The sequence below is a fragment of the Musa acuminata genome, chromosome BXJ1-11, assembly GCF_036884655.1.
Source record: "Musa acuminata AAA Group cultivar baxijiao chromosome BXJ1-11, Cavendish_Baxijiao_AAA, whole genome shotgun sequence".
Taxonomy (NCBI): Eukaryota; Viridiplantae; Streptophyta; class Magnoliopsida; order Zingiberales; family Musaceae; genus Musa; species Musa acuminata.
Genome location: NC_088337.1, coordinates 1,618,666 through 1,642,707, shown reverse-complemented (window position 1 = coordinate 1,642,707; position 24,042 = coordinate 1,618,666). Strand labels below are relative to the sequence as shown.

At 38.7% G+C, this 24,042-nt stretch overlaps 3 protein-coding genes across 4 annotated transcripts; 1 reads left to right on the top strand and 2 right to left on the bottom strand.

The window, feature by feature from the left end:
• Positions 1–10,626: 10,626 nt before the first annotated feature.
• LOC135586275 (uncharacterized) lies at positions 10,627–13,303 on the bottom strand. Of its 2 annotated transcripts, XM_065088954.1 has the most exons (3): positions 13,097–13,303; positions 12,629–12,944; positions 10,627–12,545 (listed from the first exon to the last, which is right to left on the bottom strand). In XM_065088954.1, the coding sequence occupies exon 3, from the start codon at positions 12,426–12,428 to the stop codon at positions 10,806–10,808; it is 1,623 nt and encodes a 540-aa protein (XP_064945026.1). In that variant the 5' UTR covers positions 12,429–12,545; positions 12,629–12,944; positions 13,097–13,303; the 3' UTR covers positions 10,627–10,805. The 2 variants fall into 2 exon arrangements, with proteins under 2 accessions (XP_064945026.1, XP_064945025.1); XM_065088953.1 differs by lacking the exon at positions 13,097–13,303 and having other exon boundaries at positions 12,629–13,035.
• A 4,353-nt stretch (positions 13,304–17,656) lies between these two features.
• Positions 17,657–18,639, bottom strand: LOC103970199 (LOB domain-containing protein CRL1-like). Its single transcript, XM_009383875.3, has 2 exons — positions 18,339–18,639; positions 17,657–18,273 (listed from the first exon to the last, which is right to left on the bottom strand). The coding sequence occupies exons 1-2, from the start codon at positions 18,615–18,617 to the stop codon at positions 17,917–17,919; spliced, it is 636 nt and encodes a 211-aa protein (XP_009382150.2). The 5' UTR covers positions 18,618–18,639; the 3' UTR covers positions 17,657–17,916.
• A 3,139-nt stretch (positions 18,640–21,778) lies between these two features.
• LOC135596371 (WAT1-related protein At5g07050-like) lies at positions 21,779–23,539 on the top strand. The gene is made up of 7 exons (XM_065088427.1): positions 21,779–22,030; positions 22,122–22,184; positions 22,268–22,384; positions 22,503–22,731; positions 22,887–23,045; positions 23,124–23,275; positions 23,389–23,539. The coding sequence occupies exons 1-7, from the start codon at positions 21,825–21,827 to the stop codon at positions 23,537–23,539; spliced, it is 1,077 nt and encodes a 358-aa protein (XP_064944499.1). The 5' UTR covers positions 21,779–21,824.
• The last annotated feature ends 503 nt before the right edge of the window (positions 23,540–24,042 follow it).

Genomic DNA, 24,042 nt, shown 5'->3' with positions numbered 1-24,042 from the left:
GCTTTTCCTTTTATCACAAGAATTGGCCTGAATCAGTGAGTACATGACCACCCATAGTGATCAGAAATCTCTAGATCGTGCAGAATGGGGATTGGAGCTCTAACCTCTTCCTATGGGATTGACTGGTTGAAGAATTGGTAACGAGTAAACTGAAAAGGCCGGATAATTTGGTGTACTGTTCTCATGTAATGTGGGCTATATATACAGCAGGTGGCATATCACAAACCCTCCTATGATATCCGAAGCTTTTGCATCAAGCGACACAAATAATTTTGGCCATTTGAGTACTCGAGTAATAAGTCGAAGACATAACTGGTACAAGTCAAGGAGTGCCCTTGCGACCTTACTGTAAGTGTTTTTCCCTTGATATAATGTACCACCTTAGGCTCATTTACATGCCATACCTGACAATTGTTTCCCAAAAGCTAGATAAAGGTGATTGAAATTCGCATAATATTGGTCAAAGAAATCCTGTGTCCTAGACCTGTTTTTGAGTTTATTTGTGGATAGATGGTAGAATTTGGGCTTTTAATGTGCTCATTCAGTGTGAAGTGTAAGGAAGGGTACTTAAAACTACCTAAGATCAATTTATCAATTTGGCCTGGATTTCGATAAGAACCACTAGACAGCTTACTAAGGGTGTACATGTATATGTCCTTTGCCAAATATGTTTTGTGTGTGGGTGTGAATGGTTGATTTGCAAATATATCATAGCGCAAGGATGGTGTTTGCTACCATGTTCTGCTATTGACCATCTATCCAATTGCCTAGATGGCAACTGGTGCTGTCCTCCTTCCTCATTGGCTAGTTGACAAGTAGCACTGTTTTCCTATGTTGGCTGCCAATGCATTATTTCTTTCTTTTGCAGCCATAGTCCAATACTTCATCTCATATGCCCCTGCTTACTGTAATCAATTATCCATTGCATTTAGCATCAATTGGCTTCACTTTATAACCTTATGTTGCTGTTACAACTTTGTAGGTTGTTGGACTTGGGAATATGATTTATTAAAAGATCAAGCAGCATGCCAGTATTGGCCCCTGTCGTCGGAGCATCATCACTGTCTTATTTGAAACCTGATTATGTCTATTGGTCTTTCTTGATAGGGTCCCATATTCAAGGTGACTTCGTTTGTCAAATTTGTTCTTTTTTATGTCTCTCTATTCGTAACTTAATGGTTCGTTATGGTGGTACTCGAGCTTGGTAGGTCTGACATACCTTCACATGATCATCTAGACACTGAAGACGAGTCACTCTTTCATCTAAGTCAAGTTGTTTAACTCATTAGTGGCTATCCACTTGTCAATCTAAGGCTACACACTATGTCAACATGTGTGTTAAACTATGTCCTTGACGACTCATTTTTTTTTCTCCAAAGATGCTGCGACTTAAAAATTCATTTAAAATACATTTTTTATCGATTAAAGTGCTGATTCTGTCATAATAGATGCTGTGATGCTTGCCATACTTGGAAGTCAACCAGCATATGCCATGAGTATATGCTATAATCCTTTCTGTATATGGATCTCTAGCACACACAAATACCTGCATATGGCATGGATCTGGCATTACACGATTCAAACAAAAGTTGTAGCCTTACAATTGTTCTCTGTTTTAATCTTCTTTTTTTGATTTTCTGTGGCTGTGATTGTAATTATTGACATGTAGCCTGGACTGTACTAATTCTGGCTTTTTACATTATTGCCTGCCATAAATTAGTTGCTCTATTAATTGGTTTCCTGTTTCTGAGACTGACATTGACTTAACTTGTAGCTGTCCATTATTATACATTGTCTATGTAGTTGCCTCTATAGAATTTGCTTGTTACGAATATAGCTTCCTTCATAAGGTTTCAAATTCACACTGTAGTTATCTTAATACATGTATCAAATTCACAAATCACAACCAATATTGTAATTGGCATGTGATTGTTTCTTTAAAGTACATTGATATATTCTGAATGTTAATGACAATTTGGCTAGACTGCCATATAACTTTTGATCTGGGGATCTTTTCTGTTTTGTTTTGTTTTTTTTTTTTTTTTTTCAAATTTGGTATCCCACATACAATATCATAATTGTCTACTAATGTTTCCAGGCCACAGAATTGGAACTAATAAATCAACATGCATGGGATATATTGTAAATGTAACAAACCTAAGGATGCTTCACTAGCCTTTTAATAACTCTTTAGAACAGTCATCATTGTTTATATTGACAACTTTTGTGGGTGCTGAGTTATTGAAATTAGTGATAAACTGGCATGTCTCCAAGAGTAGTTTGCTCCATTTGTTAGCTTATATGGTATACACAGCTCTAGTTATACATGCCTTGCTTCTGTATTGTGAATGTAGAGCCTTTATATACATTGACTTGATGTGTTGTTTTTGAATTATCTTATAAATCCTTTTGTAAATTGTCTTCATGTTTTAAGGGCTGTATATAATTAGGAACTCCAGGTACCTTTTTTGATGAATTATACTATAGGATAATTTATGGTATTTCAAACAATGCATTTCTTCAGCCCGTTCTTCTAGATTATGTTGCAAATACTTCTCCAGCTTGAAATGAAAATGAAAATGTACTGTGTAGGCAGAAATGTCATTTTTCGTATGTTATTCATTGTGCTTAATCTTCTATACTGCTTTTACCTTTTAATGCATGCTAGGTGTATTAATGCTGGAATTCTTAACTCTCAGCTTGCATTCAAACTCTAGAATCTCTAATTCATGGATGTGTACTGATATCTCTCTCTCCCTCCCTAAACATCTATTCATCTGGTATGTTCTGCATCAAACTATCTTCATCTTTTCTGTTCCTAGTATTCTGTTCTTGATATCTTTTTTGTGCTCCCTATGGTTTTCCTCTTAGATCAAGATCACAGTCATGCATAAAAAACATTTTAATACCTAGTCATATTCATTGTCCAAACCAGAACTTGCCTGCAGCGTTAGCTCTTTATTAAAGGTGCTTACATCTATCAAGAATTAGTGTACGAAGACTGAGGATCTCAAGATTCTTTTTTATCATGAGCATATCTGCTTGTAAAGTTATTTTTTTCTTGGCATGTTTGGTTGCCATATTAGAAGTAATTTGGATCATTCAAGAATTGAATTTATTTTATATTATTTTTAAAAATCGAAGTCGTTTTGCTTAGTAAAAATAAATTTCCTACTGAAATAAACAGATGCATTCTATCGTTAATAGATTAAACGACATTAGCCATGTCAATTTCTTTCTCATTGGCTGATACATTGTCCTAAGACATAATGTTTATGTCAACCCATATGTCTGCCGTAATTGTGGTTTTTGTATTTAATAAACCATTTCATGTTAAGTCTAAGATGTAAGATAGCGTTATATTCATAAGAGGGGACATACCAGCATTACTATTATCATGTATATATATATATATATATAATGAAAATTGCAGGTGTGCATACATGGAGAAGCATCAAACTTTTCACTAGAGCATTAGGCAAACGTACAAGGTTAAGACATCGTCGTTATTACAGTTAAAAATATTCAACGTCCTCTTTGAACACTATCTTTAGATCTCCATTTAGGTGATGTATTGTTTCAGATTCTCCCATGCATACACTTTTATTGTCGAGATGTCCACCCTTAAGGATGGTCTGCTAAATAATTATATCAATTTGCCTCTCTATTAATCCTCAGCGTAATGGTAAAGAAGGTATTTCTTGAATTGTTTTTTTTGTCTTATGATTTGCTATTTAAATATATTATAGATCTTGATGTCATATATGTGATCTTGTGGTTTTGATGGAATTAATAGTACTTAGACTCTTTAACTCTTTTTTGGATGATTCCATGGGTTGAAGAGATCCTTTTTCCTAATTTGAAGGAAAACTATAATGCTATATGATCTTGATATGATTATAAGTTTTATGAAAGACATATTTATAAAAATGAAAATTCTAATAAAAAAGAATAAATAGATAACAAGGATTTTTAAGAAAAGAGGAGAAGAAGTCGAGCCCGTATTGACTTATGTTAAATGAAAATTCTTAAATCGTTGATTATGATATGATAAAACATAAAAATAAATAATTATTATTTAGAAAAAAAGAAGAAGAAAGAATCTTGATTCTTCATTGTATTGACTTATGTTATTTGAATGATTTAAGAAAAGAGGATGAATCTTGATCATTATATCGATTCTAATACCATGAGATCAAAGTAACAACTTCGTTTAGCATGTTTTCGAAGTAATCTGACTGATGATTTTTTGACTTTATAAAATCCTCTATTAAACAATATTAAAAGAATATTTTTATGCTTTGTATTGAAAAAAAAAATTGAATAAGCATATGTCTTGCAAATGTTATTTGAAGTATTTATTGATCTACAAATTATTTTATGGTTCCAAATATTATAAAATCTCTTAAAAATTAGTTTTGAAAATACTAAATGATTTCGTCTAAATAATGTTATGTAAAGAACTACTCAAGTATTTGATTTTTGACATGCACTATATTGTATTATGTTATATATTAATTATTTGTTTAGTATGACTATGATATAGACCTATCGATAGGGGTTAAATATTCATATTTATCTAAAAATTAGTTTCTTCTAGGCTCTAATACATGGATAAATGTGTTATCTGTTATGATCGTAAAGGTTCTAAGAGGGGGCGAGGGTGAATTAGTGTTTTCGATATAAAGTTTCGATTTGAAAAATCTGATCAATAAACCAATATCAGATAGTAAAGGTAGTGAGCAACTAAATCAGTTAATAATAATAAGAAAATGTATAAAAAGAAATATAAACCTGGTTCGATCTTCCTAACCTACGTCAACTATGATTTCTCTTCCCTGCTTCGAGGGCATCAATCTTCGCCATTAATCTTCTTTTGAACAGACGAAGATTAACTATGCTTGTTATAATATTCCTTTTCACAGGTTTAGAAAGAACCTTCACATTACCTTTTTACAAGAAAATCTTCGTGATCATTAAATTTAAGGAGGAAGAGACTCAAATATTTTTTAAAAGAATTTATACATTTCAAATATCGAAGTTTTCATGCTTTTATCAATATATTTATAGATTCCAAATAAAGATCGATGATCCACACCCTCCACACAGTGCGCCGAGTGTTTCGGCTCAAAGCTCTTCTTAGCATGCAGAAAGAAAGTTGTCGCGAGAGAACTTTTAGCTCTCGTGGACGTGGAAAGCAAGAGTTGGCCTCATCACGAATCCTCATCAGACAGATTACTCCATGATTTCTCGTGAGTCTAATCATTCACGGAAGCTCCACCCATCATCATTACGACAAAGCAACAACATGCATGCCAGTAGAAATCAATCTCTCTGCACATTCTTTTGGCACCGGGACGGCACTTTCATATCTTGGGGAAAAGTGCATGACTATTCATCGATCAGGCATCAACAACAATGTCAGCTCAATCATACCCTCACACTCTGTCATAGGGCAACAATCGAAATATGGTGAGCTCCTGAAACAAGTGGGAACTGGGAGCACAGTAGGAGGATCAGAAATCCTCCAACACATTTCATTGCTCTGACGGCAGGGGTTTTAATGCACCATCAATTCAACAGCAACAGCACCCGGTTCTCCCTGCTTACATCCGGCTCTTAATTTCGCCGGTGAAGGCTTCAACCACATCTAGGAAGAGTAAGTTGGCCGGCCATGAATGCCCCATAAAATCTATGGGCAGATGCACCTGCCACGATCCAAATGCTTGTACTGGACAAGGCTCGCATCGATGACAAGCAGCCTTAATTGTTCTCTGCAGAGGCTTGGCACCTTTCGGAACCTGCAAGTCAACACGAGCAAGTATCAACTTTGTTACCATGTAAAATTGATCTCATCGTTTACGAGGCCACTAGGAAGAATCTCCATGAAGCTTATCACGTCTGGTTTGATGATGGATTTCGATGCTGTCATTGTCTTAGCACCTACCGAGTACGTCTCCATTAGCCGCCAAGTGTCTGAGGCTGCACTGACAGATTGTCACCTTCTGTTGTATGCTGCGCAATATATTACAACTACTAGAATGAAATGCAACTGATACTAATGATTTAGAGCTATCCAAGGCATGGAGAGATATATCGAGTTATGCGACTGATCTGAAATTTAAACTTCGAATTTTAGAACCATGAGATCATTTCTTCAGATAATTAAAATTGTAGAAACATTGATTTGGCCAAAGAGTCAGGTCCCAAATGCAAAAAACAAGAAGAAAAATTGACGTAAGTTACCCTCGACGTAGGAAAGGTAGAGACCTACAAACCAATTAGTTCATAGAATGTTAAAACGAGAGTTCCTAATGGTTAGTAGGAAATAATACAGTGGTGAGACCAAAGGAATCAATTTCTGAACCCCTGCAATTCTTCAAGAACAATGACAAGCTTGATTATGAAATAACAGTTTACAATGCCAAATTCTTACGAAGGGAAACTTAAAAGTTAGAGTCCTAGTCAACAGCCAAAGGAGATAGAGAGAATGTTATCAAATTTGGACATTTTCTAAAGTTTCATGCAGAAAGAATTCTAGTGATGATAAGATACATGCAAAACAAAGAATCATTTGAAGTTGCCATAGGCAGAATACAATATTGAATATGACTGCTAATCTAACAGGACTTAGCATGCTCAAAATAAGATATAAAAGAGTCGAGATAGAGATGGTTCCGTGAGTAAGTATACATTACGGTTGACATAAATCATAACATAGCATGTAGGAGGGTCTTTGTTGTGCAAACGGTCGTTGCACGTCCACAATACCTTAGTTAATAGATCATTTGTCATTTTTGTTCCTTTGTACATTTGTTTGGTAGCCTATTATCTCTTATTTCTTTATATTTTTTTGTAAAATAATAAACCAAGAGTAGTTTATAGAGTTGTAGAATGATTACTCACCAAAACGAGTAAAATTGGATCAAAATGATTTAGTTTTTAGTTTTTATGTGTCATGACTCGTTTTCCATAACTGTGATATGGAACAAAACATCAACCATGATAATCCCTTGGAACCGCCCAAGCGGTACAGGACTAAATAGGGATTTGAGATAGTATTTGGTATTGATTAGATTCACAAGTTCATATATAAAGCTTATAGGAACTTATCAATAAGCCCGACACTCAGGTGAGCAATCATTTATAGATTTGTGATTATTCATTTACCTTATAAAGTTTTTTATATTTTTGCACACTAAGTATTTGTTGAATTACTTATAAAGCTATCATATTTACGAAACATTGAGACTTGTTCATCACTTATTTTTTAAATTAATTAATTTACTCTTTTACAGATCCTTCGAGACCTAAGTAAGGTTACAACTAGACTAATCCTTTATGGATAGATAACATAAAGGTGCCTCATGACTTAAGTAATTCTAGCCAAGTTCATAATATTTGCTATCAAAGCGGGCAAACGATTCGAACAAATAACAAAAGTTTACAATCTTGCTATGATAAAGCATCATGGCAAATTGAGCAAAATAAAGCAAGCTGAACTATTTTCCTAAGCAACTGTAGGCAGGGTATAAGTGTAAACTCACTCTCAAGCTATTGAAATTATTTAAGATGAGCACGATAAAGAAAATGATAAGTGAGAAGTTGGTTATTCTCCACGATAGGAGGAAGCATAATTCAAAGCACCAACCGAAAAGAAAAGTCACAAGGCGAGACTTACAACTATAGAAACTCATCTTGATATCTTCAAAACAAGTCTAGAGGAACTCTATACTCTATCAAGACTAAAGAATGCTTCTAGAGAACTATTAAATCTTAAATCGATACTATTAAATCCTTAGTCAATCGATTGATAGAAGATATCGAAGACTCTATGCAGCACCTACATAATATCGTAGAAAACCTCATGGATAGAATTACATTGCTTATGAGAGCTCTTTATGCAGAAGGAAATAACACCCATATTACTCTACCATAAAATTGGCAATGGATCAATTCCAATAGACAAATTGAATGTGTAAGTTATGATGGAGTGGCGAACATCAAAGAAGAACTAGAGCTGAGATCCTTTCTTGGTTTTATCAACTGCTATCGATACTGTATATTTAAGTACTTAAAGTTCGTAACTCTACTAATAGAGTCGTTAAAGATGGTCAATCAAATGTGAAGCCACATTTCAAGACATAAATGCTGTTATGATAGAAGAATTGATACTCAAATTGTCAAACTATAGGAAGCTTTTTTAAGTTTACATAGATGCATTGGACTTTGCTATTGGAGTAGTACTAATGTAGGAGAATCACTTGAGTGATGACATCCATTGCATGAGAAAGAGAGGACAATGATGGTCCATTATCTATAGTGACACTACATGCTTGGAATACAAATTGTGCTAAAGACAAACAATATTGTATTGAGTTACTTTCAAACTAAAAAAACTCTTCCGAAAGCAAGTATGATGGTAGAACTTCTTGGCAGAATTTGATATGATAATGGACTATAAGTCTAGAAAAATAAATATCATAGTCGATGTATTAAGTAGGAAAGTGGAGCTGATGAATATTGTGCAACTAAAAGGTGGGGGTCAAGCAAGTCAATTACAATCCAACTTCCTTTCTATGATCAATGATGAGCTGTACAATAATCTCCAAGTAGTAAACCCTAATACAATAGTAAACCCTAATACAACTGATTAAAAAATGTAAGGTATAATGATTTTGGATCCAAAAGGGGCTCATCTATATTAAAGGGAATAGAGTTTTTATTCTCCAAGAGAATAATTTGAGGTATGAACTTTTGAGAGAATGTCATGGTTCCCTTTGGGCAGAGCATTTAGGCATTTATAGTTTTGATTTTCATAAAAAAAAATCTTCTATTAGCTAAAGATGAGAACTAATATAGAGGAATATATTCAAATGTGTCTTACTTACTAATAACAATGGATGTTGGTGAGACTTTTGAAGCTATTGCCTTCACTAGAAAGACTATGAGAGAGCATTTCCTTAGACTTCATATCAAGCTTATCGATGACATTGAGACTTAGATCGATACTCGTAGTATGGGCTAATTATATATTACCCCTTATAATTAGCTACCTTTAGTATCTTGATTCTTATACTTTCAAAAGTTATATTGAGATCCTTATACTTACAAAAATGAAACATTTAACCTCATTATTTTAACCAAACCACCCGCCCCTCTCTCTCTCTCTCTCTCTCTCTCTCTCTTTAACTTTGTATAGGGATCTTGATGTATTACTTTTGTAAGTATAGAGATCCTAGTATAACTTTTGAAAGTATATGGATCATGATGTTAAAGGTAACTAGTTATAAGGGATAATATATAATTAGCTCCTTTATTCTCCACCCAATGAGAATAAACTTTATGGATGACCAAATTGAAAGAATAAATTTATTTTTGAGCAATATCTTCAATATTACATGAGTGCTAACTAAAGAAATTGGGTGAAGCTATTGGACATAGCTCAATTTTTCTACAACTTGCAATGAAGCTTTATCCCCAACAAAGGCCTCTTAGAGATTAGATCATTATTTGACAACAGTCATCAACTCCTCATACTTTGGTGATCGATTATACTAAAAGTAGCTCATTAACATATCACTTTGTAAAGGAATAATAACGAAATACATATATTGCCCGTGCATACTTGAGAAGGCAACAAAAAAAAAAGTGGGCAAATCTAAGAAGACAATCATAAGAGTTCAAAGTGAATGACTTAGTATTAGCGAAACTCCAACCAACGTTACTTTAGTTCTTTAGGTATAAAGTATATAAATGACTAATGCACTAGGTATAAAGAGTCTTTTCCAATTATCTATCTACGTGACTCAAAATTTATAACATCTTCCGCATGAATAACTTGAAAGTCTATCAATCATATCCGTAAAATACTTTTCGAATATCATCACTTTAGTTTGCTTGCACATTTATTTAGCAGTATGTTTTATCTTATTTTTTATATGTTTTTGCTCGAAATGTATAAGCAGAAAGGAATAGTTTGTAGAGCTACAAAACAATCACTTACTAAAATGGATAAAATTATCTCACTTACTATAGAATGTGGTGCGAATCCAAAAGTCAATCATCTCAATCTCTAGATTGGATGACGATTTGAAATATTATCGAGTATTGATTAGATTCACAAGTTCATGCGTAAAGCCTATGATAATTTACCAATACTCTAGACACACGTAATGAGTAAATTTTTCACATAAACGTGAATTATGACTTACCCTTATTGGAATATTAATCTGACTTGAATTACAACAACATATTAGCGCATACAAACTAAACTACGCAATATATATCATGGGAATTTGGGTAGCGTCATTAAATAAATCTGTGAATGCTTTTCGAGTAAAATGAATATATTTTACTGCACCCAAAAAGTAAATAACAGATGTTTTGAATCCGAAGCTTTATAATAGCAGTCACTCAAATATGAAAATCTTGGAAATACAGTACGTAAGAATATGTCACACTCCTATGATCACATTCACAAGTCAGGTGATGTAGTTAATCTAAATTTACAAAAGCTTCTGAATTCACGAGGGAATCAGGACAGGGAAGCTAAGCTATCACCTCATCTTTGATGGATCTAAGAAGAGAGAAATAGCAACCGAAAAGACAATGTGGAACTTGCAGTGATAATAAGTATCATCCAATTCTGAACGCATATGTCCATTAAAGTAAGACTGCAAACCTTAGACGAAGGAACCCTCATCGACTCTTTGCCTCGTCTGCCCATAGACACAAACATGGGGAAAAGAATATTACAAACACCGTATCTCGATTTGCATTTTGATGAACTACTACAAGTCAAGCTAAGAAACGTATTGCATATGCCATGATGGCATGCACTCATCCAAGTCCAAACTACTCGTACAATCCAATAAAGCATTTTGCTGCTGCTCATACCGGCAAATGTAATTCAACCCCACCAGAAGCTCGCAAACGACTTCCTCTGTCTTCTCCCTGTCGGCATAATACAGAGTCTGAAGCAATACCACATTCGTCGTCGACGTTATTTGCTGCTGCTCGAAGTTGCGATCGGTCTGCCAACGGATCATGTCATGAGCCATGGGTGAAAGCCAGCTCAAAATCTTCTCGAGTGCTTCCTTCCAATCATGCGCAAGAGGAGCATCGTAAATAGCTAGATTCTTCACGCATGACTTGAGACTCCTTCTGAGAGCCGCTCTTAAGGTCGACGGCAACATCTGGTACAAGTCGTCTCTTGCATCATCTCCGACGAGATGCGTATACTTCAGTAACTTCTCTATGATAATTATGATGTTCGCATAATGCAATGCGAGAGCGGAACCGCCCACCGTAGAGGGTGCGGCGAGCATCGTCAGCTTACTCCTCGGCCCAAACTTCGATCTCCTACCACTCATGTGCTGAACCACTTCGCCGCTAAATGGAACCGGAGCACCGAAAGCAGGACGGCTGAGACACCGCTCGTTCGAGAATTGCTCATCACTCTCTTTCAGTAAAGCAGAGCTGCCTAAACTGAGGCACTCCATGAAGAGCCTCCCCGGACTCGCCCCACAGTGGAATCTGAGGCCCTCCCTCCGGAGCTTCGCACCCGCTTCAGCATCAGGAGTCGTCTTAGTGATCTGACCAGAAATGCTATTTACGGAACCTGATCTTAGGGACCCTGAATGAATTGGATGATGAGCTGAAACAATGAGTTGATCTGAAAGCTGACAGCTTTGGTCAGCGACTAGGCAATCCGAACTGCAGATTGTCTCCCAGAACACGAGGGATATCCGGGAATGGATGGTGCAGATAGCTCGGGCAAGGAGGAGGACGACCTTGTCGTAAGTCTGGTTCCAAAGGGAGGAGCCACGCAGGTGCTTAACATCTTGCCGCTGCCACTGGATTTTCTGGTCAACGGCCCGGCGGCTGGCGTCGTGGACTGGATTTTGGTGGAACTTCTTGGCAGCGTGCTCTAGCTCCGTCAGGACCTCCAACTCGGAGTAGAGCGACGCGGTGGCCGAGACGAAGCGCTCCATCTTGCGGATAGTCCCATCCATGTCCTTGGAGAGGAAGCCGAGGCTGGAAGGGTCGATGCGACCCGCGAGGAGGTCGGAGTAGACGTGCTCGAAGCCAAGGAGGGCGGGGTGGGAGCAGCGGCGGCCGAGGCGGGAGGCGACGGTGGCAACGCCGTTGAGGTCGTCTAGCTTCTCGGCAAGGGCGAGGGACAGAAGGAAGTGCTCGTCGGAGGAGACGAGATGGCGGACGCCGTGGGACGCCAGGATTTGGGAGCGGAACCGGGCCATCTCAGATTCGGAAAGGGAGCGGTAGAGGCTGACGGCGCGGGACATGGCGCTGGCGACCTCGAAGGAGAGGATCCCGACGGTGGCGGCGGAAGGCGCCGGCTTGGGGCCGTCATTCTTCTTTTTCTTCTTCTTGGTGGCGGCGGCAGCGGCGACGGAAGTCCGCATCTTGTTAATCCAGGGCTCCGCCACCACGGCTAGGGCTTCAGACAGGCCTCTGCCAGATCTAGCGTGTCCCCTGGCTCTTCCTGCGCCCCCTGTCGCGTTCAAGCTAGGCTTTGTCGTCTGCCAACGTCAAAAAGGAACACTTTGAGCCACCAAGAGGTAGAAGATCAGCAGGCAAAAGCAAGAAAGAACTCGACACATACCGAGGAAACAAAGAAAGCAAGGAACTTTACAGGACTGACAGCTCTCAAACATAAAATTCGCAGCTCAGAAGCACGAACATATGGAACCTTTCCATTCTCCTCCTCGATCCCAAAGATCTCATCTTTCCTGCTTGATTGATCGATCTCAACCAGCCACGGGAGATCACTTCAAACCTATACACCCTACGAATTGGGAGCTGGACGGGGTGGAAGAACGGATTAGAGGAGGAAGGGAGTCGCGTTGCCGAGTTCAAGCTCCTCCCAATCGGGCTCGCGGAGGCAGTGTTCTGGACAAGGTGTGTATTCCTTCCTCCTCCTTCCACAGAGTAAAAGAGCAAGAATAATTAAATGCGGAACGATGGGAAGAGCGTTTAAATGGAGAGAGAGAGAGAGAGAGAGAGAGAGAGAGAGAGAGAGGTTTATGGTGTATATATATATTTCTGTCTCAGAGTGTGGCAAGGAGAAGACCTCTTCAGGCTCAGCAAAACTCTTCTAACTTTTTAGAGTCATCGGCCGCTTTCCCTCCGAGTTACTCCGGTGGTGATTGGGAAAGAGAAGGGGCCTACAAAATGCGCGCTTCAGGAGACGCAGGTAGCTTTGGCATCGTCTTGCGTCAGGTCCGACTCAGACTCAGAGCGCAGAAGGCGTCTTCCTGTGGAAGATGAACGAGCGGCGCAACAAATGATGGCGTCCACCTTCCCTCTTGACTTTGCGCCGCTGTCGCGCCGTCTGCGTCGCGAGCTGGCCCAAATAGAAGCTTCCCATGGCATCACCGGCTCCGCTCGACGTGGCACGCTAGTCTTTTTGAGGCAAATGCGGGGCGACCGAACCACCCGCCGAGAACTGTCGGGTCGACGTGGTCTCTCCATACTACAGTGACGTGGCCTTTCCTGATCGTCCGACGGTACCAATAGAAAATTGGGCGCTCGATTCAAACTTGAATACCTGAATAATTAATCGGCTTCAAATCGATATTATCACATGACTCATATTTGTCATAATATTAGATAGATTATATATATATATATATATATATATATATATATATATATATATTATTGAGTGTTATAAATAGTTATATATTTAAATTAAATACAAAAAAAAATTTTAAATATTTGTTTACCAAAGTCATATATATTAATTCTGTTAGGTCTTTCTCTTATTTTTATTTCACATAATATTAATAATAATCATTTTACCTTACTATATGTCAATACTATCAATTCATTCTTATTTTTTATCCTTCATCAAAACAAAATCTAATTATTATTTTTTATGATTTTTCTTACTAATTTTACGCGCCTACCTTATCATTCTTATCTCAATAGTATATCCTTTTTTTAGAATAAATACTAAATAAAAAAACATGAAATGAAAAGGAAAAATAATAAAGGAAACCTTCCAATTTATATGAATCTAAGGTAGAAAAGTTGACTTACCAAGGTGGTCAAGGTAGAAGAACTTGGCATGTGGCCTCGGAAGACTTTCTCGGCAAGTAGATCAACATGGGGGGGCAGTTGCTGGCGTTTGACTCTTTGTTAGTTCTTGTTATCAATGTTGCTTCCTATTCCCCAATTTTAGTCTCCACAACTCTCATGTTAGGTTTTCTTTACTTCCTTGAGATTATCTCGTTGGCTCGAGAGAGATATATATATATATATATATATATATATATATATATATATATATATATATATATATATATATATATATATATATATATATATATATAAAATTTTACGTCGAAGATATTAGTCAATAAACTAAGGGGATCATTTTTTATTTACTAATCAATGATTTAATAAAGTATACTAGTCCTGAGTTACAATTCAATAAAACGTGCATAATATTTTATTAGTATATTTATTTTTATTAATTAATTTTTTAAATATTTATTAATATACTGAAGGTTATGATAAAATTGATCATAGATATGATACGGATACCATTTGGTATAGACAAAATCAATTAAGTCTATAATAAATCAAATAAAATTCTTAACGGTCCAATGAATCATGCCTTATCACTTAAAAAGCATGATCATCATTGAATTTTTTTTTCTTTGAAGATAATCTTACAAAATCGAATGATATCGTTTATCATAAGCTAACATGTATGGATAGATCTCATTAGATTAAGCATATGAGAGAGAAAGAGAGAGAGAGAGAGAGAGAGAGAGAGAGAGAGAGAGAGAGAGAGAGGAATCCAAAGAACAACTACATGGGATTCTAACCCTAGAACCGTGTTAGGAGTCAAAGTCAACCGGAGCTAAGTCCGGTGGTTGGATTTCCACATGGAAATTTCCAATTCCGCGTGGGTGCAACATGCCAACTAGATGCAAACAACTAAGCCAAGATGATGCTAATTGAATGCTAAGTTGAGATGTGGGTTTGTTGAAGACTACAAATTCTCAAGTCAAAGCGATGGACATTAACCACTACTCTCTTTCTTCCTTCCACCATGCTAATCGCACCCTTCAAAAGGAGAACGTGTCGTGCGAGTGGCGTGACAAACTTTCCTTTGTCTTGTGATGGATGGATGGAGATGGCACAACTATCATACCATGCCCAAAAAATCCAACACATGAAAGAAAATATAGGTTGCATGAGACGGCAGTGTGGACGGATGGCGACAAGTTCACATAGATTTTTCCCTTCCCATTCTTAGTCTTTTGTTGCCTTTCGTTTGGAGTTTTAGCCGCCCATGTCACTTATTCCTAGTGGTTTACTTCAAGTAACCTCCACGTATTCATATGAAGATCTCAAGAACGAGACCTTATCTTTTGTTAATAATTATTTTCGATGTATTTATTTATGTATATTTTTCTTATCAAAGTGGACTTATTTGTCATCTACCACCACCTTGATCTTGATGAGTTTTGAAGTACATTAGGTGGATTGTGTGAAGATTATTATTAGCTTGTTGTCATTAGGAATCTTATATTGTTAGGGTTGATAAAATATTTTTAGAAATCTAATAGGACTAAAATATTTAAATAAAAATTTAAGTATATAAAGATATTCTTGAATATTAAGATTTGATCATTCAATTCAATAAATAGAGAAGGTGTAGAGAAAACAAAATTACAAGTCTTCATATAATTCTTTCTAATATATGATAGGATGTATAAGAGATTTTGAACTTCAATTTTGATTTACTTTGAAAAAAAATTATTTTATTATTATTATATTATTATTATATAATAAAATACTTATATATATAATAATAATAATAATAAGCTCTTGGAATATATAATAAATCAGAATTATTCAATATTTTTGAATGGATTAGGCAGTCATTCTTGGAGTTCATATTAGAGGCAAGGAAAAAAAAAAAGGAAAGGTGTTCATATATAATGATCATGGAGAAGACACACAAAAGTTCTTGCTTAAAAAAATATTAAAAAATTTCTTTAGGTAAAATTTTTCTTTTTTAAGAAAAGGCTGTTCATTCATAATAATAAAGGATAATTTTTTTCTTCTTTAATTTTTCCATGGAATGATGCATTACACATATTGGTTCCTAACCCAAAATGTAACCACAAATGTAGAGCCAAGCATGAACAAAACAGGTCAACAAGGTTATAATGGTTTAGGTTGGCTTCCTCCCCTACCATCTCACAAGCTCCCATCCCTTTGGAGTTTTCCCATGGTGGTGAACATTGTCAGTGTTGGGACCTAACCCAACCCAACCCAACCCAACAGGCTTTGCCGGGTGTAGGTGTTTGTGTTCTTCAAGCCTTTTTGCATGGCTCTCTTTGTCACCTTCTTCCCTTCCTTTCCCTCTCTCAGTGAAGTCACAGAAAGTGATGGTGCTTCTGTTAATGCCGTAGGTGAGCTGCAGTGGCTTTCCTCTCGTCATTTCTTCTAGTGGGATTTGGTGGATTGACTGACCTTTTATTTTAAAACCTTTGTTCTTCAAAAGTTGCTTCTTTTGCTGGTGCTGTGCTGTGCTGTGCTGCTAAACTTTCATGTCACACAGTTGTGCGATCTCAGACAAAGGAACTCGAATGCTCTGTTTCAAGAACGAGTAACGAAAGGATTGCCAAATATATAGAGTTCATGTCGTATAACCTGGATTGCTTGTTCAAAACGCAATCCAGGTTTCTGTCAACCAATACGAAAGCATTCGAGATAAAGAAGGAAGGAGGTTGCACACCGAAAGAAGCTTTTTATTGGACTTGCTTTTTTACTCTTGCAGCAAAATATGTTGTGCCTGCGATTCTATCAAGAACAGCAGAAGTAGGCCTCAGGTACTCTGCATGCCATATCTACCAAATTCCAGCCTGCTTCACCCATCAAGCCCACCTGATTTCCTCAACATCACTTCTTTGTTGGCTGGAATTGTGGACATGGATTTCTTTGTTATGATCTGTAAGCTGGAGAAGAATTAGCCCACTCCTCTAATCTAATCCTTGGTTACTAGTCTTTTGATTTGATCCAAAGATATTAGTACAGAGTCCTTTAGTCCCGTCCGAGCTAATTACATATTATTCCTTGTGTTAATTATGATTAACTTTTCGATCTCGATAGTTTAAAAAATAGTTATGATTAATCATCCACAACATTACCATAGGGGAAGGAATCGGAGGGAAGTAAAGCGATGCGAAGTTTCTATGAAAGACACTCGAACCAACGAGAAAAAAAAGTTTATATAAAATTAATAATTAAAAAAATTATTCTTTTCATTCATGTAGTTTTGTACGTGATAGCATGTACGATTTTTTTTTGTCAACGAAATCGACGACACGAGAAAAATTATGATTAAATATTTTATTTTATTAAGTATAAGAATCCTAATACTATTTTTAAAATTATGAGGATCGAAATACTAATAATAGCTAACTGTAGGAGTAGTTTATAATTATTGATACAGTACATGCTAATTAAATATTCATACTAATGAATGGAAAGATAATTTCCTTGTCCACTTGGGCTGGCTTCGTGACGTTATCCCACGCCACAAAGCTTCAAGATTCGTGAATCCTGTGACTTGATTGCTTCATCATATTGCTGTATGATGGGCGCATTATTCATCCAATATACAGTTTATTCAAAAATAGGTAAAAGGAAAAAAGACATGTATGTTTCCCTAGATTTTATGGTCCGGGCAAAGAAAGAAACCCTAATAAATTTGTACTTCATCGTCCTATTTAGAACTAGCTGGTACAATGACGTTCCTCGTCGATTTCCTGCTAATTGTATGTCTTCCACTAGAATGCAAATCTTATGCATGTCAAACACTGACAGCAAAAAATCGATGTAGACGACGACTAATCCACAAGCTCATCAATGGCGGACGTTCGCGTCGTGATACACTGACTTCCAAAAGTCGTCTTGCATGTCAAAGCAGGCCATCGGTGAGAGCGTCTCGTTCTCGATCCCCAACGCCAAATCCTCATCGGCCATGTCGAAGTTGACCTCAGAAATCCAATTGTTGTAGCTGTTCATGCACTCCACATCCGATGGGGGGCTCGAAGAAAACGGCCTCGCTTGATCAATGAAGCCCTGGAGATCATCTTGACGAGGTTGCAGTGCACTGTAGAGCCTGTCTTCTTCACGAATTAGGCTCGCGGTCATGCCATTCCCAAGCCCTTGTGCTGCTTGTGCCTCGAGAGAGGCCACCTGAGCTTGTAGATTCACAACCTACGGAACAAGGCAAAGCATTAGCAGGCACCGAGGACAAGATTCCAAGCACTCGAGCTGCTCACTTGTTGCTGGAGGGCGAAGATGTGGGCGACGCAGCCGTAAATAGGGTTTTGGAGCCGAGCTTGTGCTTCGTAGGATATGGTAATGGCGGCCTCGGAGCGGTCCGCCATGGGCAGGTGCATGAGCAGCTTCGCGACGTTGCTCGCCCCGAACACCTTGTGGATAGCCGCGAAGTGCGCAGCGCCTTGCTCGTGGTGGAAGAACGGAGCAAAGACGCAGCCGCTGACGCACTTCCGCCTCAGGAACTTGCAGGCTCCGCAGGGAGACCCAAATCCAGCCATCTCCAACCCTCGAATGCTGGGCGGTGTAGTTCAACCGTGAGCTATCAAGTTGCACCACCTACCAGTCTTATAAACACCAGATCGACAGCATTTCCTCGATAATTAATGCGTCCTTGTCTTTCCAATGGCCGACAACGTCATGCACAACCCTCGCTTTCACCTCGTCCCCTATTTTATACACATTTCAGATTCCATCCAAGAAATCCCCACTCGTCTCTTGCTCAACGGTTCAGGAGCTCCGGGAACGCTGTGACGTAGAAGTCGAGAGTCGGATGAAGCAAATCCAACAAGAGACAAAGTTTGGAGTATACTGGGGATCTGAAAGCAGAGCAGCTTTCGAAGGAAAGCATGGGGGAAATAGAGGGAACTTTGTTAATGGTGTCACGCACGATAAAGCTGACATGTAACGATGACTGTCGATCGCTTACTTACCTGTCTCTTTAGCGTGCCGCTAAGAGGCCTCATTGAGGTATTAAGATTGCTTTGTACTCACACAACCTCGAATCATGATGTGAATGCAAAGTAGAAACAGCTTTTGTACATCATTGATCTTACTCCACAGCCATGCAAGTTACCTGTTACTAGAAGTGATATATTTACAGGTCTTCACTGATCTCCCAGCTGTTCCCTCTGTTAGGAACTAGACTTTGACAAACCACAAGGCACGGAGACTAGTTTTCCATAGAGATGGTCATGCCGCCCATCTATGTTGTAGCCTTTCATTTGAATTATCCTGCCAAAAATCAAATCAACTTTGTCCATTAGTTCTCACACATGCATTTCCTTCATGTTCCTGCTTGACCAAGATTTCACTCACTTCCTTTAACTTAGCCTATCCTTCTTGAACTTTTCCTTGACACGGTAACTTTACATCGTCATCCCTCCTTAATCCCGAGATTCTTTGTCAATGCTTAGCAGAAACCCAAAGCGAGCAGTGCGAGTCATGGTTGCTTCCGACGACTCGGTGCCTTTTATTCCACCGAAGAGCTGTATGCTTCCTGTGCAGATCAACAGCTAAAACGCGTCGGTGACTGTGTATCTTCACTGATGATCTACAGCTAGCCAAGTTGGATTGCGATCCTTCCTCGTTTTCATGTTCTTGTTTCCTCTCAACTTGATAGATTCGATTCTCGAATACAATAACTCAAGTTGGAGACACAGCTACGTAGAATCCCAATGTTGGAGATCGCCGGTCAAATTTGGCAGGGCTTGTGGCTCGACCTAACCAAGACCGGTCAAGCCGACACCCAGTTCCACGTGGGTCCGACGCACGTGTGTTGTATTCATCTCATCAACCCTCGAGCACTTGGCAGCAGCGGTTAATATTGTTGACAGCTTCCTTCTCGTCCTAAGCCTTTGACGTCCCCCAACGATTTAGGGAGACAAAGAAGACCACACGAGCGGAGTTGCCTGACGGTAGCCGGGCATGACCATATCCCTTCGCTTTCAAGCCAAACTTTGCTGGTTATTCTCATTATCATCACTATTATTATTCAACCAAACTATGTTTGTCTCGAGTGTGAATATTTATTTCTTGGCCAAGACTTGAAGAGTTTAGATGAGAATGCTGTAGTTAGATATGGGAGCAGATTTTCTAAGTCCGGCCCCCCTATCATCCTAAAGGTGATAGCTTTTGGAACCCACCAAAGCTATGTTTTAGACTAAGCATGGTTGTTCTTTTTTTGGTGCATGCACACAGTTTGCAGCTTGACGGTCATGGGATGTCAACATCTGTCTCATCAGCTGCAGGTTTTTACGCTTGGGAAGAGTTGAACTTTGACTAGGAACAAGGATTCTATCGGGTTGAGGGTCACAGCTGGTGAAACATTCTATATCCCGTGTCAGGTTGTCCTGTTGTCATGGCATGAAGTTGAACACGAACAGAATGGGCTTTGCAGGCTGCACATCACCAAAATTTGATGAATTTATTTTCCATAGATATTGTGGTATTATTCCTTGTTGTTAATTCCATGTCCGAAGGTGGCGTTTGCTTGCTTGTGATGGTGCAATTAGAAGCTGCAGGCAGAAGAAATCGCAGGACTTAGGAATGCTCCTGTGGAGGACAAAGAACCTATTCCTGTACTGCTGCAATGGCAAGCAGCAAGGTTCTTCTAAGAGCCAGTAACTTGACTTCCAAAGCATATCCTGTTCTATCCAACATTGTACATCTTTTCTCTAACCATTTAGCTAACTTCCTGTCACTCTCTAACCATTTAATTTTGTAGTCGGATTCCCGGATTCAGCAGTGACACAACTTACAGTGGAATCTAATGGTTCTGCAAAATGCTTCTTGCATTCCACAAGTGACGGTTTTCTCCACTGCAGAGAGTTCTCTGGTCTTCAGCTTTCCAGCATATATATTCCAGACCTTACAATCTAATCAATACTGATAACGGAGTTCTACTGGAGCAAAAACCTTTCTTGTTATGCATGAAAGTGTAAAGGAATGAGTGATGAATCTTCTTCATGCTCACAAGCAACATCCTGAGCTGTAATTGATCATCAGGTAGAAAGTCAGATATTTCCTAAAGAAGTTGAATGAAATGAGAAATGAAAAGCTAATCCATCGATTCCGACGGAGAAAAGTTCACAATAACGTCAAATTCTACGATGTTATTATGTTTCATATGGTGCTCCTTATTTATACACGGTGAGGATTTTTCTCAACAGAACTACGATATTTCCTCGTGTAGTTGGAGAAATCTTAACTGTTATCAAGGAAAATCTTAACTGTTATCAGCAGACTTTTCTCGCCGCACAACAACATGCAGAAATCTACTCCCGGAGGTCAGTCCATGTAATTTTTTTACCAATCCTAAATGGATGTAACCTGAAAGTTTCAAGGTAAAAGAAAAAAAATATTCCTCGTAACAACTAGCCGAAAAAGTGTTCGCTGCTGCAGGTATTCAGATGCAACCTTCAGATGTAGATGGTATCATGACGCACGCAAAATGCAGCAGTCCTTCAGGGAAAGACTTTGAGAAACAAATGCAGCAAGGCTTGTGCGTGTAGAACACAAACTCTACTAAAAACGAGTTTGTGGTGATGCAAGAATCCAGCTGTGCCAAAAATATACGAGAAGAATGACAAGAGATAGACCCATTTATTTGTAGTCGAAGGCTACAACCTCACTTGCCATAGCGTTCAGAAACCAGTGGCAGCAAGAGCGGCAGCAGAGAGGAAGGAAAGAGAAGCTCCACCACAGCCATGGCGCCTTCGATGACACGAATCAGAAGAACATACAGGAGATTTAAGCCACACCTTCTCATGACCATGGCACAATTAGGTTACACGATCCTCTACTTCATTACAGAAGCCTCTTTCAACCAGGGATTGAATCCCCATGTCTTCGTAACTTACAGACACATTGTTGCCGCCTTGGTCATGTGGCCTTTTGCCTATTTCCTCGAGAGGTACATAGACTTTTTGTTACTAACCAGTAGCAACAATGTGAATTCTAATCCCGAGACTGTTTCCCAAATCTTCACTTCTACCTTGTGGCAGAAAATTACGGCCAAAGCTTACATGGGCATTGTTCCTGGAGATTTGTGTTCTTTCCCTTCTTGGGTGAGAGGAAAACATCTTAAGCAGCATGTAGTTTAACCGATGCTAATACCTGAACTCACTGTTGTTATCTGCTCATCCTACAGGGTCAGCCTAACTCTAAACATGTACTTTGCAAGCTTAAAATACACTTCGCCAACCTTTGTTGCTTCTATGATCAACACCATCGCTGCCGTGACTTTTGTCACTGCCATCCTGCTCAGGTACAGAACATGTCATGACTCTTGTCATTGCCAGTCTGCTTGGTCACAGAACATGTCACTCATGGCAATTCATTGCAGAATGTAAACTCACTGCTCCAATGGCTATTTCTTGGTTTAGAATGGAGCGTCTTGATCTTGGGAGCCCTAAGGGGGTGGCAAAGGCTGCCGGAACTGTGGTGTCGTTGGCCGGTGTTACAACCATGACACTCTACAAAGGACCAGCGATGAAGAACTTTTATGGACCACTAATTCAAATCCATGGAAATTCCATCCATGAGAACTGGTTGAAAGGATCACTTCTTACAGTGGCAAGCTGCATAACATGGTCCATATGGTACATCATGCAGGTACTTCTCTCCTCTCGTCCAAGCAAGCCATGGAATCGTTCGTTTCAACTGCAGAGGAAGAAAAACCCAAAAGCAAATAAGAGAATCACCAACCTAAACATCATGGAGGCGTGACAGGCGGACAGATCAGTCTTACTCTATGTTTAAACATACAGGCAATAACGTTGAGAAGATATCCAGCACAGCTTTCACTTACTGCATGGATGTGCTTCGTTGGGGGTGCACAATCAGCTATTTTTGCAGCATTTGTAGAACACAAACCAGCAGCATGGAAGCTTGGATTTGATGTTAAACTATGGAGTATCTTGTATGCTGTAAGTACACCTTTCCATGAAGATGTCGACTCATACTTTTGGCACAGTATATTTATATTTGTGTGGACAATATTGCAGGGAATTGTCGGCTCTGGTTTGATCATCTACATAAAACTGTGGTGCACCAAGGAAAAAGGACCAGTTTTTGTGACCATGTTCAACCCTCTCGCCACCATAATGGTTGCAGTTCTAGCATACTTTGCTTTTGGTGAAAAACTCTTCCTGGGAAGGTACACATCGAACACAAATCTCTCAGTTTATCATACGAAGATCGACTTGTACAGAAGAAATGAACCAGCATGAGAGTTCTGAGATCAAATTATTGTTGTCTTTCTTGTTATAGCATCATTGGAGGCATAGTTGTCGCCATTGGACTGTACTTGGTGCTCTGGGGGAAAGAAAGAGATCAAGAGAAGGACATGACACCTGAAGGGGCCTCGTTTGTGGCTTCTGAAACAGGAAAAGAAGAAACCAGCACACTTTCCAGAGCATAGGTGGCGAAGCAGATCAGCTAAAGTGGTTTGAAGGAATACTGCATGAATTTTCTGTCAATTGGTCAGTAACTAGCCACAAAAGGCTCACAGTTTTGATTCAGTGCACACCAAGATTATAACTTCTGAAAGGGACTCGAGATTGACAAAGACATATCCTTGATTTTATGATGAATGAATTCCTCACCATTTGAAGCCTAATGCATGAATTCTAATAGGCATATTCCCCCCAGCCCCATGCTCTTAGAGTTGAAACACAAAACACTCTCGTCTCTGCATTGTCTTGATTGCATCAGAGTCTCGAGTCAGACTTACTGATTCAAATCAAGAGATCCGAGTAGAGAAACATTTTCTTCTTCGGATTCATCACGAGCTTTCTTGATTCGAATCCCTGTTTCAGCAGTGATGTGAATTCAACTTTTCTATTTGTCTGTCAGAAATCAGAGCAGCTCTGGTCTTTGTACGAACCCTGACTGCAGTAGGTCTTGTTTCCAGTGCTGTTGTTG

What these genes read in the sequence shown, in the direction of transcription:
- LOC135586275 (XM_065088954.1), bottom strand. Translation starts at nt 12,428, where the DNA reads ATGCGGACTTCCGTCGCCGCTGCCGCCGCCACCAAGAAGAAGAAAAAG.
- LOC103970199 (XM_009383875.3), bottom strand. Translation starts at nt 18,617, where the DNA reads ATGGCTGGATTTGGGTCTCCCTGCGGAGCCTGCAAGTTCCTGAGGCGG. An exon ending in TCTTCGCCCTCCAGCAACAA is followed by an intron (nt 18,274 to 18,338) that starts GTGAGCAGCTCG and finishes CTTGTTCCGTAG; the next exon opens with GTTGTGAATCTACAAGCTCA.
- LOC135596371 (XM_065088427.1), top strand. Translation starts at nt 21,825, where the DNA reads ATGGCGCCTTCGATGACACGAATCAGAAGAACATACAGGAGATTTAAG. An exon ending in TATGGAGTATCTTGTATGCT is followed by an intron (nt 23,046 to 23,123) that starts GTAAGTACACCT and finishes ACAATATTGCAG; the next exon opens with GGAATTGTCGGCTCTGGTTT. An exon ending in GAAAAACTCTTCCTGGGAAG is followed by an intron (nt 23,276 to 23,388) that starts GTACACATCGAA and finishes TTCTTGTTATAG; the next exon opens with CATCATTGGAGGCATAGTTG.